General features: G+C 40.3%; 1 protein-coding gene across 2 annotated transcripts in view; it reads left to right on the plus strand.

Moving 5' to 3' along the window:
- Positions 1–17,400, plus strand: part of ATP13A4 (ATPase 13A4) — a 128,019-nt gene that overhangs the window by 78,820 nt on the left and 31,799 nt on the right. For both annotated transcript variants that reach the window (XM_006059758.4, XM_025286361.3), the window contains exons 13-17: positions 1,404–1,465; positions 4,929–5,079; positions 8,898–8,984; positions 9,212–9,365; positions 10,512–10,623. In XM_006059758.4, the coding sequence (XP_006059820.3) occupies positions 1,404–1,465; positions 4,929–5,079; positions 8,898–8,984; positions 9,212–9,365; positions 10,512–10,623 (566 nt within the window). The remainder of the gene's footprint in view (positions 1–1,403; positions 1,466–4,928; positions 5,080–8,897; positions 8,985–9,211; positions 9,366–10,511; positions 10,624–17,400) is intronic.

Here is a 17,400-nt window from a genome sequence, read left to right on the forward strand (position 1 = left end):
TATTGTGGCAAAAGATTTATAACGTAAAATTTACCATGCTAACCATTTTTAAGGGGCTTTAAGTGCTTTCATGTTGCTATGCAGCCATCATCACTATCCATCTCCAGAACTTATTCTGTCTTCCCCAACTGAAACTCCGTACCCATTAAACAGTACTGGGAAGGTCTGGGATAGCAGAGACTTAATGGGATCAGAACTGTATTTTATAATTACTGGAATATCAAAGAGATTTACAAAGAACAGAAGGTTAATATGGTTCATGCCACCATGTCAATGTTAATTTGTGATCAAGCTGGCATCACACAGAAAGATGTTCTGTTTCTAGGATCATATTATCCTTGAACTTAGAAAGGGAAACAGGGGTGGGAAAGATAATTGTGATATGAATTTGAATAAAAAGTAATAATTGTGAACAATTTTCATTATTCTCAGCTCTCACTCTTTGCAGACATTACATTCAACACTATATTATCTCATTTAATCTTTTTAACAACCCTATATGATTATGACCACATTACAGATAAGGACTCTGATGTTTAGGGGACTAAATAATTGGCCCAGGTCACACAGCCAGTGTTTTAAGCCAGTCCAAACTCTTCATCACTATACTAAGAGAAATACTAACAAACACCTTTTTAACAAATAGATGTCAAAATAGCAAACTATTTCTTTAGAACAGTGAAAAATTATACTTCTATTATTTATGATGACATACTTTTAACTTCTGCTATAAATGCTGGGACTCACCCATTTTTTTTTTTAAGTTATTGAAGTATAGTTGATTTACAATGCTGTGTTTAATTTCTGCTGTACAGCAAAGTGACTGAGTTATACAAATACATTTTTTTAATATTCTTTTCCATTATGGTTTCTCAGAGGGCACTGAATATAGTTCCCTGTGCTATACTGTAGGGCCTTCTGTTTATCCATCCTATATATCATAGTTTGCATCTGCTTATCCCAAGCTGCCAGTCCGTCCCCCTCACTTCACCTCCCCCCCTTCACCTCACCTCTCCATTGGCAACCACAACTCTGTTATCTATGTCAGTGGACACACTTTTTAGCTCTCAGAGCAGGCTTACCAACGTCTCTCCCATCCATTCAGTCTTTCATTAAATTCTCAAAACAGGTCTCTGAAATAAGTAGGCAGTAACTGTTTTCTTCCCTTTATCTCGGAGAACACTAAAGTTCGAAGAGATTAAGTGCCAGTTTCTCCCACAACTGGTGTGAGTTCATCAAAGCTTCCACCCAGGATTCCAGATACCCATCTGATTGTGTCATTCCCAAAGTGCTGAGCTTGACCATGAGTTTGTGACATACATTTTCCTGTTACAGCATAACTTACTGGTGTCACTATGGGCTGCTGAGTCTTCAGAGTAAAGTGAGCTCTTGTTTCTGTTTAGACAGGCACCTTAACAAGGGATGGCTTGGATCTCTGGGGAGTCGTGCCTTGTGATGGGAACGGGTAAGTACTCGGGACCAAATGCATTATCATTTCCTCTTTCCCAGTTTTATCCTGAACACTAGTAAAGAAGAGGTTCTGGCACTGGCTTTGGTGATCAGTGATTGCCAGAGTGATGGCCAAACTTCATTTAATTTCTTTTCTTCACTATTTCCAAACTCACTAAAATGTGCATCCTCCCTCCACCCCTGTCCCAGCCCCAGGATTCTCACGGAACCCAGGAAATGAAGGGCGCGTTTTGACACTGCATTCATCTTGCTAACGTGTGATTGGCTGTCAGCATATTAGTCAGGGGCCAGTGTACATCATTTAGGCAATACCTGGACACTGTCCTTCAAGGAGTTAATGTTCATAGCACGAACTGAAGTCTTTCCATGTGCTAGGAGGAACATGGCCCTGACTTGGCAGACACCGAATTTCAGTATGAGGAATATCTGTGGAACGACAGCTAGTGTACTTCACTTTCCTTTATATTATAGTTCTGGCTTCTGGAAACTCCTCTTTCTCTGGCCAGAAAGGATTCTATTTTGACAATTTTGAACTCAAGGTAGTAAAGATTTATTGCCTGTCCCTCTCCTGGGCCTCTCTCATTTGAGTTTGTTTCACAGCCTCCTTTTTCTTCCCACTACAACTTCCAGTCTGATCTGAACATGAACATTTGACAAATTCAGGTTTTGAGTTTGTTTGCTTGTTTTTAAATGGAGGTATAGTTGATTTCTTGGCTCAGATGGTAAAGAATCTGCCTGCAATGCAGGAGACCCGGCTTCGATCCCTGGGTCAGGAAAATCCCTTGGAGAAGGAAATGGCAACCCACTCCAGTACTCTTGCCTGGAAAATCCCAAGGAGAGAGAAGCCTGGCGGGCTACGGTCCATGGGGTCACAAAGAGTCAGACACGACTTAGCAACTCAACAGCAATAATAGTTGATTTCAGGTTTTGTTTTTTTAATGAGAATGTTTCCCTCTCATACTTGCAATGTAAGTCACGAAGCATTTTATACATTCTTCTGCATTATGCGAATGCATGTGACTTATCCATAATATACTTTATTTATATATATTTAATACATTTTCATATTAATATACTATTAAGATACAAATCCATTTCCTGGGTTAAAAAATTGATTCTGATGCTTTTAGCCATTTTAGTCTATAGAAGAAGGTTATTGTATGTGGTAAAGTTTCTAGTTTTTGTTTTTTTTTTTTCTTTTAAAGGTAGATTTGGATATATAGCCAGTCTTGCTTATTAGTATTTTTCTGTTTCAGCTTCTATAAAAAGCATGCATTTATCCAAATATGTGAGGATTTAGAGAGCACGTTTTCTTATTTATTAAATTTGTCCCTAGTGACATATAGCTCTATAGCTGGCATGCACAGTAGATACACAATAAATGTTTGTTTATCTAAAATGAACTAAGTACGTTCTGTCTTTTGAATGGTCTTCTGCTTATTGAATTAACATCATCTTAGTCACAAAATTTTTAAAACTTTCTGTTTCTAAAAGTGACTTGTCAAATTTAATAAAACTAGCTGATATAATATTTAGATTATTGATGGATTAATTCAGTCTGTCACTCTCTTTCCCAGTCCCTTTCTCCAAATGCTCAAAGTTGGCTCTAAGTAACTAAAACAGCAATTCATTTTTTTAAAAATGACAGATTTAATTAGTAGAATAAGAGAAAATAGAATGAGTTCTAAGTAAGAAGTCAGCACTTGATTTAAAGCTATTAAATATATTATTGTAAAATGTAAGATCATTTCTAATAATTCTTATCTTTTCCAAAGAGGGCCTTCCCAATGTGCCAGGTACTTCAAAACCATTGGAAATCTACCTGACTACCTGATCTTGATAAATCGTAAACACTCAAATAAAAATTCAAGGACTGGGATGACAGAATTCTACTTATTTGTTGTACAAATCAGAGTCTGGCCCAATCCTCAGAAATATAGTATGTATTCAGAATTACATATGGAAGACAGTTTTTGTGCCGTGTTAAAAATAAGATTCTTTTTTCCTGATCTATTTGCTGCACAGTGTGAGCTTGAGAACCTGTTTTAATCCCTGATGGTGATTGCTTCCTTTTAGTTGTTTACTAAAATACCAGGGACACGTTGTAACCGCTGAGGTACTTGAACTTTCAGGGTATAATAATAGATACTACCATCAACAAGGTCAGTAATCAGTCAAAAGGTTTTTGAGCTCTTAAGGAAGCTTGAATGAGGAAGCCAGGAAGAAAAATGGCTTAGGTTATGAGTTAATATTCTGCCGTCCCTGCTTTCAAGAACAAAAGGCTAGAGCAACCAAGGGAAGCACAGTGCCCATATCATGAGAAATAATAGTCTGATCCTGAAGACCAAATTTTAAGACAAACTATGACAAAAAGTGAAAAATACAAACTCTTCCAAGAAAGAGTAAATAGGAAGTTCAGAGATCTGGAAACTGTATATTGAAGGCACAGCTAGAGGTTCCTGTGTAATCCCAGAGGAAGGGAGTAATACAGTGTGTGCAACCAAGTTGGCCCACAAATCTGAAAGAAGTGGATACATGGAGGAGGATGGGCAAGTAAATTCTGACTGGTCCCAGGAGACAGATTTGGCCTCAATCTGGGAAGCACCTTCTGCTACTCGGGATTCTCCAAGTAGGATAGACTGCTTTGTAAACCACTTACTGTGCAACACGTGTAAGAAGGGCCTGACCAATGAGAGGATATCCTTTCATAGGCCCAAGGCCAAATTTGGTAACTTCAATTCTGACTTAGTGAAAGAACCCTGCATGTGACGTTTGAGTTGTGTCTCGGTAAATTTTTAAATGAGACCACTTCTATAGGAGGTGATGGAAATGATGCCTGCAATATAGACCCTAGATGCCAGGGTAGAAGAGGAAAATGCAGTGTCCTTTTCTAAATGTTTTTTAAATTTGTCATTTATTTAACATTATGGTCTTTCAAATCTCCAGTAACCAACTCATTCATTTATTTACTCTTAAATTTGTCAACTGTCTGCCGTGGACCAAACATCAGATATGTTGAAGAGAGATATGGAAGAAACAACCCTGCCCTGAAGGATAGATTGAAGGCGATATATACACAAGAAGCTATAGTATGAGCAAGCCTGTTCTGTCTAACAGCATAGGAAAGAGTGGGTCCAGAAGTTCAGGTGGGAGTAGATGCAGTTGGAACTAAGGGTGATATTTCTAGCTCTTTCTATACCTCTGGATTTAAATCAGTGCCAGAGAGGGACGTAGGGAAAAGAGGGAAGAAAGAGCTTGAAAGAACCTCAAGACCTTTCTCATACTCACTGAACTCATGTAAGGATGATGGCTGAATGAAACACTATTCATTTGAGGGGATTAGAAAGTCAGTATGCAACAAAGCATATTAACTTATATTTTTAAAAGATAGTTACCTCCAGAAGCTTCACTTTGGCCTGGAGGAAGAGGACTAAAGTCCTTTCCCTTTTCTCCTTTAGTTTCCAGGAAGTCCACAGCTTTACCTCAGGCAGGACTTTGCCATGGGGCCCACTGTGTGCGGCCATGACCAGCTGCCACTCTCTGATCCTTCTCGATGGGACCATCCAGGGAGACCCACTGGACCTCAAAATGTTTGAGGCCACCACCTGGGTAAGCCTCTGCTTTTCAGAGATTCTAAGAAGCTTCTTCAAGGCCAGGCCAACCCAGGTTTTATCACAGCTCTCCAATACTTATAGCATTAGAGGTCTCCAATATGGATTACATGTGGCAGTGAGGGGCAGGCTCATCTAAACCATTTTCTGCTTGTACAGTGTATTTCTGTATTGGGGTTATTGTGAGGATTAAATGGAACAATACATGTAAGAAATTCCTGGTACTGTGCCTGGAATCTATTACCAGCTCAATAGTCTCAGTATAATTATTATATAATTATATTCTAACTCTTCTCAACTACAATATGAGTCATGTCTGATTTCAAAGTTTTCTAGAACATGGGGATTAGGAAGCATCACTTCCCCAGTGCTTAGGGTAATTCATTGTTACCAGGAGTTTTATTTCTATTACTTTAGTATAATTTTCTCTCTAAGACTAGGCACTAAAAAGAACACCATGAGAGCTTTTGTTGAGACTGAAGTGGATTTCAGAGAAAATGATCTTGTTCAGGACCAAGTATCTGGCTTTCCCAGTTTCTCATCTTGGCTCTGCTCTGACTCCTTGACCTCATGAGGTCATCTATCCTGTTGGGAATTTCCATGACTTTAAAATGAGGGAATTGAACTAGACCAGCAGTGTTCACATAAAAGAAAACAAAAAAGCTGGAATCTTTTCTTAAAAGGAAACTTTATTCAAAAGCACCCTACCCAAAACAAATCATTGGAATTACTCTGGTTAAGATAGAAGATGGGGAGTAAAGGTACAGCTTAGGGAACATGCGTCCCCACGTACTTAGCCACAGTCCACTCCACTCTGTAATATGCTTCAGTTGCAGGTCTGTGTAATAACATGTGTAAAATCCTCACTGAAAGAGATAATCTTTAGGGTCCCTTCCAGCATTAATGGGGCCTCCCTGTGGCTCAGTCAGTAAAGAAGCTGCCTGCGATGCAGGAAACACGGGTTCAATCCATGAGTCTGGAGATGCCCTGGAGAAGGAAATGACAACCCATTCCAATGTTCTTGCCTGGGAGATCCCACGGACAGAGGAGCCCTGTGGGCTACAAAGAGTCCAATATGCCTTAGCAACTAAACCACCACCACCTCCCATTGTTAATAGGGCATGTGTCTGTAGCAGTGTGATATAACTTTCTCCATCCTTCCTGGGTTACCGTTTCTGTATCTTTAAGTAGGAATTATAATTTCCTCTCTGAGATTTTTTTTTTCTGCCACCACTCCATGAGATGATTATAAAGCATTATGGCATCTTTGGGTAAAATGTTCCTTTGCCTATAATTTAGGATCATTATTATAGCAATTCAGTTCAGTTCAGTTCAGTTCAGTCTCTCAGTCCTGTCCGACTCTTTGCTACCCCATGAATCGCAGCACGCCAGGCCTCCCTGTCCATCACCAACTCCCGGAGTTCACTCAGACTCACGTCCATCGAGTCAGTGATGCCATCCAGCCATCTCATCCTCTGTCGTCCCCTTCTCCTCCTGCCCCCAATCCTTCCCAGCATCAGAGTCTTTTCCAATGAGTCAACTCTTTGCAGGAGGTGGCCAAAGTACTGGAGTTTCAGCTTCAGCATCATTCCCTCCAAAGAAATCCCAGGGCTGATCTCCTTCAGAATGGACTGGTTGGATCTCCTTGCAGTCCAAGGGACTCGCAAGAGTCTTCTCCAACACCACAGTTCAAAAGCATCAATTCTTCGGTGCTCAGCCTTCTTCACAGTCCAACTCTCACATCCATACATGACCACAGGAAAAACCATAGCCTTGACTAGACGGACCTTTGTTGGCAAAGTAATGTCTCTGCTTTTCAATATGCTATCTAGGTTGGTCATAACTTTCCTTCCAAGGAGTAAGCGCTTTTAATTTCATGGCTGCAGTCAGCATCTGCAGTGATTTTGGAGCCCCCAAAAATAAAGTCTGACACTGTTTCCACTGTTCCCCCATCTATTTGCCATGAAGTGATGGGACAGGATGCCATGATCTTCGTTTTCTGAATGTTGAGCTTTAAGCCAACTTTTTCACTCTCTACTTTCACTTTCATCAAGAGGCTTTTGAGTTCCTCTTCACTTTCTGCCATAAGGGTGGTGTCATCTGCATATCTGAGGTTATTGATATTTCTCCCAGCAATCTTGATTCCAGCTTGTGCTTCTTCCAGTCCAGCGTTTCTCATGATGTACTCTGCATATAAGTTAAATAAGGAGGGTGACAATATACAGCCTTGATAGACTCCTTTTCCTATTTGGAACCAGTCTGTTGTTCCATGTCCAGTTCTAACTGTTGCTTCCTGACCTGCATACAGATTTCTCAAGAGGTAGGTCAGGTGGTCTGGTATTCCCATCTCTTTCAGAATTTTCCACAGTTTATTGTGATCCACACAGTCAAAGGCTTTGGCATAGTCAATAAAGCAGAAATAGATGTTTTTCTGGAACTCTCTTGCTTTTTCCATGATCCAGCAGATGTTGGCAATTTGATCTCTGGTTCCTCTGACTTTTCTAAAACCAGCTTGAACATCAGGAAGTTCATGGTTCACATATTGCTGAAGCCTGGCTTGGAGAATTTTGAACATTACTTTACTAGAGTGTGAGTTGAGTGCAATTGTGTGGTAGTTTGAGCATTCTTTGGCATTGCCTTTCTTTGGGATTGGAATGAAAACTGACCTTTTCCAGTCCTGTGGCCACTGCTGAGTTTTCCAAATGTGCTGGCATATTGAGTGCAGCACTTTCACAGCATCATCTTTCAGGATTTGAAATAGCTCAACTGGAATTCCATCACCTCCACTAGCTTTGTTTGTAGTGATGCTTTCTAAGGCCCACTTGACTTCACATTCCAGGATGTCTGGCTCTAGGTGAGTATTCACACCATCGTGATTATCTGGATCATGAAGATCTTTATTGTACAGTTCTTCTGTGTATTCTTGCCACATCTTCTTAATATCTTCTGCTTCTGTTAGGTCCATACCATTTCTGTCCTTTATCGAGCCCATCTTTGCATGAAATGTTCCCTTGGTATCTCTAATTTTCTTGAAGAGATCTCTAGCCTTTCCCATTCTGTTGTTTTCCTCTATTTCTTTGCATTGATCGCTGAGGAAGGCTTTCTTATCTCTTCTTGCTATTCTTTGGAACTCTGCATTCAGATGCTTATATCTTTCCTTTTCTCCTTTGCCTTTCGCTTCTCTCCCTTTCACAGCTATTTGTAAGGCCTCCCCAGACAGCCATTTTGCTTTTTTGCATTTCTTTTCCATGGGGATGGTCTTGATCCCTGTCTCCTGTACAATGTCACGAACCTCATTTCATAGTTCATCAGGAACTATAGTTCATAGTTCATGATTCATAGTTCATCATTCCATAGTAATTATAGCAATTGCTGTTTACCAGAAGTTAACCATGTATATCACAGTCCCTGCCCTCCTGTACCCTGAGAACCGTCCATCCAAATTAGACAGAGAGGAAAGAGCAGGAGCAACAGTGAACCAGGAGAAGAAAGACAATAAGGTACTGGCTATTCATGCTCAGTGTTTTCAAGTTAAGCCCTCTGAAATGGAGAAAGCCTTTATGCCACAAATTCCAGCAGAGAAAGCAGGAGACATTGTATGACTAATTCAGAAGTGTCTGGCCTTCAAGTTCCATAGTATTTCCAATGCATTATTTTTTTGTGGCAAATTAAAATCTGGTTCACCTCCATGTAGCTGAGGGAGGAGGAGAATACATTGAGATGGTCTGAGGATTTTCTCAAGGGGAGGGTTTGAGCACAGTATTCGTAGATGAAAGGGAAAGAAATCTCTACAATAAAATATCCTGTATGAAATAGGAAATGGTGGTTTCCAGGGACGATTTCCACCTCAAGGGAGTGCCAGGATGTGCCATGGTTGTTAAGCCCTGTGGAATATCCAATCAGGTAAGCCTTGCCTGCTCTTCCCCACAACACCCAACTCAGAAGGAAAGTCCTGCAAGACCCACAATTTTGAAAGTTCAGAAATGTGTCTTCTTTGATTTCTACATGTGGAAATTGGTGAGACCTTGTTTCCCTTATTTGCTAAACTGAGGCATGGGGGAGCAGTAACTAATTCCCAATAGCTAGAAGCTATGTGGTATGTCTGTCTCCATTCCCCCTCCCTCAACCAGGTCCCAGTGGAAGGAATTGCAATCCTGCATCAGTTCCCATTCTCATCAGTGCTGCAGAGGATGACAGTCATTGTCCAAGAGATGGGGGGTGACCAGCTGGTGTTCATGAAAGGTGCACCAGAGAGGGTGGCCAGCTTTTGCCAGCCTGAGACAGGTAAGTGATCAGACTTAGATTACAACAGGAAAATCTGCCCCACATATGTCCCTTCAGCACTGGATTGGCAAATCCAATTGTCTGCTGGCCATCACCAATCTGATGATTCAATGGTACTCCAAACTCAATACCAAAATCAAGCTTATCTTTCTCACTCTGTATTTTCCAACTTAGTGAATGAAAATATTACTCCCCCACCCCAATTTAGGATTCTTCCTGGATTCCTGTCTCTCCCTCAGCACTTCTATCTTGTCAGTTGCTACTCCATGGCTCTGTCACTCCATCAGCTCAGGCCTTCATCATCCTTCTACTGGATCACTTCAATAGTTGGTGAATTGGCTTCCTCCTCCCCAGTGTTCCCTACTCTGATTCATCCTTTACACTATGTGCAGATCAGTTTTTCTGTCACGTAGCATGATTATACTGTTGTTTCCTACTTGCATTCTTTGGTTGCTTCTCATAGGCTCCAGGATAATCTCAAACTCCTTTAGAATCATATCTAAAGCCTTCATGATCTGACTTCTATCACACTTTCCAGATTTTCTTTACTACGCCTGTCTTCACATCCTGTGCTTCCCCTGAGCTGAACTGTCAAGGTTTACTGCCTCATGGCCCCATGCCTGAGTACATGATGCTCCCTCAGCCAAATGCCCTTTTCCTTCTCCATCTGACCACCTCCTCCCAGTCTGGTAGATGCACTAATGCTCCCAAAGTGTGCTGCCCAAGTGCCTGGATCATAGCAAGCATCTCATTCAATTGTATTCTTAGTCTACTGGCTGTTACCCTACTAGACAAAGACCCTCGAAACAGGGATTACAGTTCAATCTCTGCATAAACAATGCCTGATCCATAATAGACTCTCAATAAATTTTTGTTGGTTAAACTGGAGAAAAAAGAATTATACACTTTACTCATTCTTCTTTTTTTTTTTTTTCTTTTGAGTACCTTTTCACTTCTGCTTAACTGGATCTCAAGAAGTCAACCATGACAATGTAGTGATATTTAAAGTTCCCACTGACTTCTATGCATACCTTTTGTAGAGATGTGTTTTCTTGGGCAAGTGTTGGTTCTGTTTGCAAGGAATTTCTCCACCAGTACCAATTGAGTTTCATATTGCACACTAATCTTGTGTTATTTTCTGAACAGTACCAACTAGTTTTGTTAGTGAACTTCAGATTTACACGACACAGGGCTTCCGGGTCATAGGACTGGCCTACAAAAAGCTGGAAATGGACCACCACATCTCTGCCTTGATGAGGTAAGAGGGGAGGAGGGGAGAATTTTGGTAAAGCAGAATGATTTTATGGGACGATACACCAGATTGGGCAGTGGACTCAGCACCACAGCTTACTGAATTTTTATGTATAAAATGTCCTTGAACTTAGTAAATGGGGATATAGTTGTTCCTTTCCTGCCTAAATCACAAAGGTGATGTGAACTTGACTGGGAGACTTGACCAGAAATAGCTGTAAAAATTATAAAATATGGTTGTACAGCTTTGTGAAACCAAATATATGAATATAACCTATGTTTCAGAGAGTTTGAAAGTGTGGTCCTGCTCTCATTTTGAACCAAATATAAGTTTGATTTTAAATTATTTTTTTGTTTTTCATTACTTAGCTATTTGGGGATTTTATTATTTTTATTTTGTGTCAAAGTTGGTGAATTTGTTGAAAGTTAGAAAACATAACACTTGACTGAAAAAAATCTTGATAAAAAATGTACAACTTAATAAAACAAATAAATATAGCTTGGGCCCGACATATAATCTAGGTAATACTTGTTGAAAAACAAGAAAAACTTCAGAGAAGCTGTTACAAAGAGAGTTTTATTATAGATAGATTAAAATAAGGATGCTCAAAAGTTAAAACGTACTGGAGTGATTAGCAGTTCAAATTTATTTGTTGTTTTATTTTCCACTGTTTTCAGGCGGTGGTATTTATTTCATTTTCAAGTCATGTCCAACACTCTATGTCAGCCACTATTCGTGACACTGCTATGGAGACAATCAAAGCTTAGTGTGTTATTCAGGATTTTAAATTTGGGAGGTCTAATGTAATTGTCTTCAACCTTGCCAAATTCAACCCTCTCTTACTATAACTATTAGGTATCACTTCCTTTAATGTAAGAAAATAAAATTCATATGTAACATGATCTGCACACATTCTCTTTAAAAAAGAAATATAATGCCCTCCTATATAGCAAAAATAGAAGCACAAATTATAATGCCTTACAAAAAATAATAAATAGTTCAATAAATACTCAATTGACTCCATTAAAACAAAATGAAACAATACGTTGCTTACACCGTATGTAGACTCAATGGGGATGTAACAGGAAGGAATGCAGATTGATACAGGTGTTTTATTCATTGGAATCTCAGATATCTCTGGCAGTCTTACTGTCAATGAGGTGACTCTGTGAAATGACTAAAAATTCTTAGTAAAACTGAATATAATAGAACACTTTCCTCTCAATATACATTATATTCCTGGAGAACTCAATGCAATATTAAAAATATGTAAAAATACTTTGTGTTTATATGTAATAGAGAGCTAAGGGAAGTATGAACCATTTTATATTTGCTTATTGCAATACATCCACAGATGTTTTTAGTGTCCGTGAATCCTATAAAATATTCAAAAGGCATATTCAAAAGGGTAAAATTTTGCATGCCTAAAAAGTTTCCAAAATGTCCTCTAAAGGCAGTGTACAGTGGAAGTGACAAATAGATTCAAGGGATTAGATCTGATAGAGTACCTGAAGAACTATGGACAGAGGTTCATGACATTGTACAGGAGGCATGGATCAAGACCATCTGCAAGAAAAAGGAATGCAAAAAGGTAAAATGGTTGTCTGAGGAGGCCTTACAAATAGCTGAGAAAATAAAAGATGCAAAAGGCAAAGAAGAAAAGGAAGGATGTACCCATTTGAAAACAGAGTTCCAAAGAATAGCAAGGAGAGATAAGAAAGCCTTCCTCAGTGATCAGTGCAAAGAAATAGAGGAAAACAGTAGAATGGGAAAGACTAGAGATCTCTTCAAGAAAATTAGAGATACCAAGGGAATATTGATGCAAATATCATGCAAAGATGGGCACAATAAAGGACAGAAATGGTATGGACCTAACAGAAGCAGAAGATATAAAGAAGAGGTGGCAAGAATACACAGAAGAGCTATTCAAAACAGATCTTCATGACCCAGATAACCACGATGGTGTGATCACTCACCTAGAGCCAGACATCCTGGAATGCGAAGTCAAGTGGGCCTTAAGAAGCATCACTACGAACAAAGCTAGTGGAGGTGATAGAATTCCAGTGGAGCTATTTCAAATCCTGAAAGATGATGCTGTGAAAGTATTGCACTCAATATGCCAGCAAGTTTGGAAAACTCAGCAGTGGCCACAGGACTGGAAACGGTCAGTTTTCATTCCAATCCCAAAGAAAGGCAATGCCAAAGAATGTTCAAACTACCATACAATTGCACTCAACTCACACACTAAGTAATGCTCAAAATTCTCCAAGCCAGGCCTCAATAGTACATGAACTGTGAGCTTCCAGATGTTCAAACTGGTTTTAGCAAAGTCAGAGGAACCAGAGATCAAATTGCCAACATCCATTGGATCATCAAAAAGCAAGAAAGTTCCAGAAAAAACATATACTTCTGTTTTATTAGCTAGACCAAAGCCTTTGACTGTGTGGATCACAACAAACTGTGAAAAATTCTTCAAGAAATGAGACTACCAGTCCACCTGACCTCTCTCTTGAGAAACCTGTATGCAGGTCAAGAAGCAACAGTTAGAACTGGACATGGAACAACAGACTGGTTCCAAATAGGGAAAGGAGTATGTCAAGGGTATATATTGTCCGCCTGCTTATTTAACTTATATGTAGAGTACATCATGAGAAACGTCGGGCTGGAAGAAGCACAAGGTGGAATCAAGATGGCCAGGAGAAATATCCATAACCTCAGATATACAGATGACACCACCCTTAAGGCAGAAGGCAAAGAAAAACTAAAGAGCCTCTTGATGAAAGTGAAAAAGTGAAAAAGTTGGGTTAAAACTCAACATTCATAAAACTAGGATCATGGCATCTGGTCCCATCACTTCATGGCAAATAGATGGGGAAACAATGGAAACAGTGAGAGACTTTATTTTGGGGGGCTCCAAAATCACTGCAGGTGGTGACTGCAGCCATGAAATTAAAAGATGCTTGCTCCTTGGAGGAAAAGTTATGGCCAACCTAAACAGCATATTAAAAAGCAGAGACATTACTTTGCCATCAGAGGTCCGTCTAGTCAAAGCTATGGGTTTTCCAGTAATCATGTGTGGATATGAGAGTTGGACTATAAAGAAAGCTGAGCGCTGAAGAATTGATGCTTTTGAACTGTGGTGTTGGAGAAGACTCTTGAGAGTCCCTTGGACAGCAAGGAGATCCAAGCAGTCCATCCTAAAGGAAATCAGTCCTGAATATTCATTGGAATGACTGATGCTGAAGCTGAAACTCCAATACTCTGGCCACCTGATGTGAAGAATTGACTTATCTGAAAAGACCCTGATGCTGGGAAAGATTGAAGGTAGGAGAAGAAGGGGGCGACAGAAGATGAAGTGGTTGGATGGCATCACCGACTCAATGGACATGAGTTTGAATAAGCTCCGGGAGTTGGTGATGGACAGGGAAGCCTGGTGTGCTGCAATCTGTGGGGGTGCAAAGAGTCAGACACGACTGAGCAACTGAACTGAACTGAACTGAGAGGCAGTATCACCTTTGCTAAGAATTACTGATCAGTTTCAACCCCACCTTTGTCAATGGTGGGTGAGGCCCGGAGGGGGAAATGACTCATCCAAAGTCATTGAGTATTGACTCCCTGGACTTATTGGCCCAAGGATAGTAGGCCAGCTTACTGTGACCCTTAAAACTTTGGCTATTACAGTTCTGGATCTTTGCTGTAATTTAACCAACCCAGGTCACTCAAGTCAGAGAGCTAGAAGTGAACTTTGAGACTGAATCTCACAGTTTAAAGGAGAGGATACTTGGGTCGGGGATGTGGCAGAGTTGGGAATGGAATTTTGTTTCCTGAGAGTCTTTTGACACATATATATCAATATTCTGGCTGAGGCACTGCTACTTCTGATTTCTATGATGAAATATTTGCGTATCAAGTTTCAGACTCATGACTTTGGAGCTTGTGAATATAACAAAGCATTCCAGTAGGGACACATGGTTGGGAGGGGTGGTTGGTGAGGGCAGCAGCAGACAGGAGAGTACATAGCCCACAGCGTTGAAATTCCAACTTTCCAAAATCTGGTAAGGTCTATATCCAAGTTCACTGGTAGAATCTGACCCTTGGTTGTCATTTGGCCCATCTTGTGTTAAAGCTGCATCACCACCGTATCTACTTCTAGCTAAGTCAATTTACCTAATTAGAAATTTGCCCTAATCCATGATTAAAGCAGAACATTCTTTCTGGTGTGTGTGTTTACTCAGAGTGCTTCCAGCACTGATATCATAATTTCTATGATGGTTCTTGGCTCCCTTTATGCCTATTTCATCTTTTAAAAATCACATGGATTTTAAGAACGTGAAGTGTAATCACAGGAGTGACAATGCTCCTTCGTATTACATTCCCCATTCTTCATTATTTTTAGGTGCTTCAGGAGGAGGTATAATGTTTGTGCAGGAAACAGGAAAAGATAGCATGCTATTCCAAGTTACAGAGTGTGAGCCCCTTCAAGGGCTATGTCTTCTCCTCATTTCATTTTCTAGATCAGATTGAATGAAAAGAAGAATTTTGTCACACTTGAGCTAGGAGAGACTTTGCAGATTCATTATTTTCACCACCTGCTTTTGAAAAAGTAGAGCTAAATTGCCAGGCAAAGAAAGTGATTTGCCTATGGTTACACAACAGGATAGCCTCAGAGCTTGGATTGGAATGCTGGTCTCCTGATTATTGTGCACTGAACCTACATGCCAAAGAAACCAGAAAAATGACTGCCAAAGTGGGTTGCAGACTTTGTCAGATCTTGACAGTACAGCCATTTTCTTGGTGCCTGGTGTCTTGTGGTTGGACCGTGTCAGTGATCTCTGAAAATATCTAAAACTTGATGCCTGTGTATGAAAACTACTAACAAGATTAGAGGACCTCAGTTGGGCATCAACTACATTATCCTTCAAAAAGTAGCTCAAATATCATCTCCTCTAGGAAGGCTTCTCCAGTCATTCCACCCAGAAATGATTACACCATCCTCTGTGACACCAGAGAACTGTTACTTGTACATGATCACAATACTTTCCCTAGCTTTCCATATAATCAAAGTGATCAGGATTAATCTTGTCCTTCCAATTTGAATGTCAAGTTTCTGGAGTTAGGAATTACTATAATCCCTGTATATTCTCTTCCTCTTTTCTGAGACCTGTTCCTTGCATTTATTTTGTTGTTATTGTTGTTTAGTCACTAAGTCATGTCTGACTCTTTTGTAACCCCATGGACTGTAAGCCCACCAGGCTGTTTCATCTATGGGATTTTCCAGGCAAGAATACTGGAGTGAGATGCCATTTCCTTCTCCAGGGAAACTTCCTGACCCAGAAATCAAACCCATGTCTCCTGCTTTGGCAGGCAGACTCTACCACTGAGCCACCAGAAATGTTCTTGCATTTATTTAGGTGTCCACTAACTGGTTATTGATCTGACAGATTTGCTGGCTTCAGTTCCCATGAGAACCCTCGGCAGTAGAATTTCTGAAAGAGGAAATGAATTTTCCAGGGATTCCTGGGAAAAAGTTACACCAGGCAGTAGGGCATTTTCACTGGCAAATATTTGCTGAGCACACCCTCTGTGCTGGGTACCACATGGGTGTTGTTGAACTTGTCATTGAACCAAGCAAGTTTACTGTTAAGGATCATAGACAGAGAGAGAGATTAAGTAGCAAAGAATGACAAATAAAATACGAGCTGAACTGAGGTAGAAGTAATAGGTTGAGGCTGAAATTATTTCTATTATGGGAAGTCTTCATGGGAGGTACATGCGAGTTTGATTTCAAAATATAGGAAGGGTTTCCATGACAGATCACAGGGAACTTATAACCTTTTCTATGAAGTAAGAAGAAATGTCTTCTGGCAGTCTAGAGCAAATGTTTAAAGATGGTTGTGTACAGAACATACCCATAGTCCAGCTTGGCTGGAATGTGGGGTGGATGAAGAATTTAGTTATAGATGAAGCTGGAAAGATCTTTTGGACTCAGATTATGGAGAGATTTAAATGCTAGGTTCAGAAGGATAGGGAGTGCTATCTCTCTGAGCCAGCTTTGAGGTGAGTAGTTCAAGTTGTATCTACTTCCTGCCACTCCTGTAGAGATGTTAGCAGTGGCCTGGGGAGTGTCTCTAGTTCTAGTTTGGGCTGCTGGTTGAAGTGAGGCCCAGCATTGAGACACACACAGCAAGAAGGCTAGTTTAGTCCTTCTGCGTTCATCTGTACTTGGGCCAGACTTGAGAGGTGCTGGTGCCTTGCTCTTGTGTCTGCTAGACGTATCTGGGTCTCAGATAAATGAATCATGGAAGAATCACTGAAACCCCAACCCCAGATGTACTCCCCCACACTTAGTCCTGTGGAATGTCTTGGAAATGTTCTCGTGATGGGCAGGAGCCTGAGAGAATTCATTTGTTTGCAGAAACAGTCACACTTTATGTAGAAGAGCAACGCTACCCACTGAGAGAGAGACACACACACACAGAGAAAGGGAGAGAGAGAGAAGCTTGGTTTCAAAGGAAGGGCTCTTTTTAAGACTATGGCCTCATGTCTCTTGGGACCAAAACAGTATTGATGATAGCTTTGATTTCTAGAGAAACTAGTGTTTTATTTTATTTTTCTGTGCTGCACTTACTTTTCATGATGTTTTGTACCAGGGCTAGAACTTCTCTCTGGTGGTTGCTAACAGGTGAGGTGACAAAAATCACCCCATCAGGTGGAAGACAATTTTGTGGTTATTTTATTCATTCTCTACCAAGATTAAAGTGAATCATGTACTGAATAAGCACC

The sequence above is a fragment of the Bubalus bubalis genome, chromosome 1 (assembly GCF_019923935.1).
Source record: "Bubalus bubalis isolate 160015118507 breed Murrah chromosome 1, NDDB_SH_1, whole genome shotgun sequence".
In the NCBI taxonomy this organism is placed as follows: domain Eukaryota; kingdom Metazoa; phylum Chordata; class Mammalia; order Artiodactyla; family Bovidae; genus Bubalus; species Bubalus bubalis.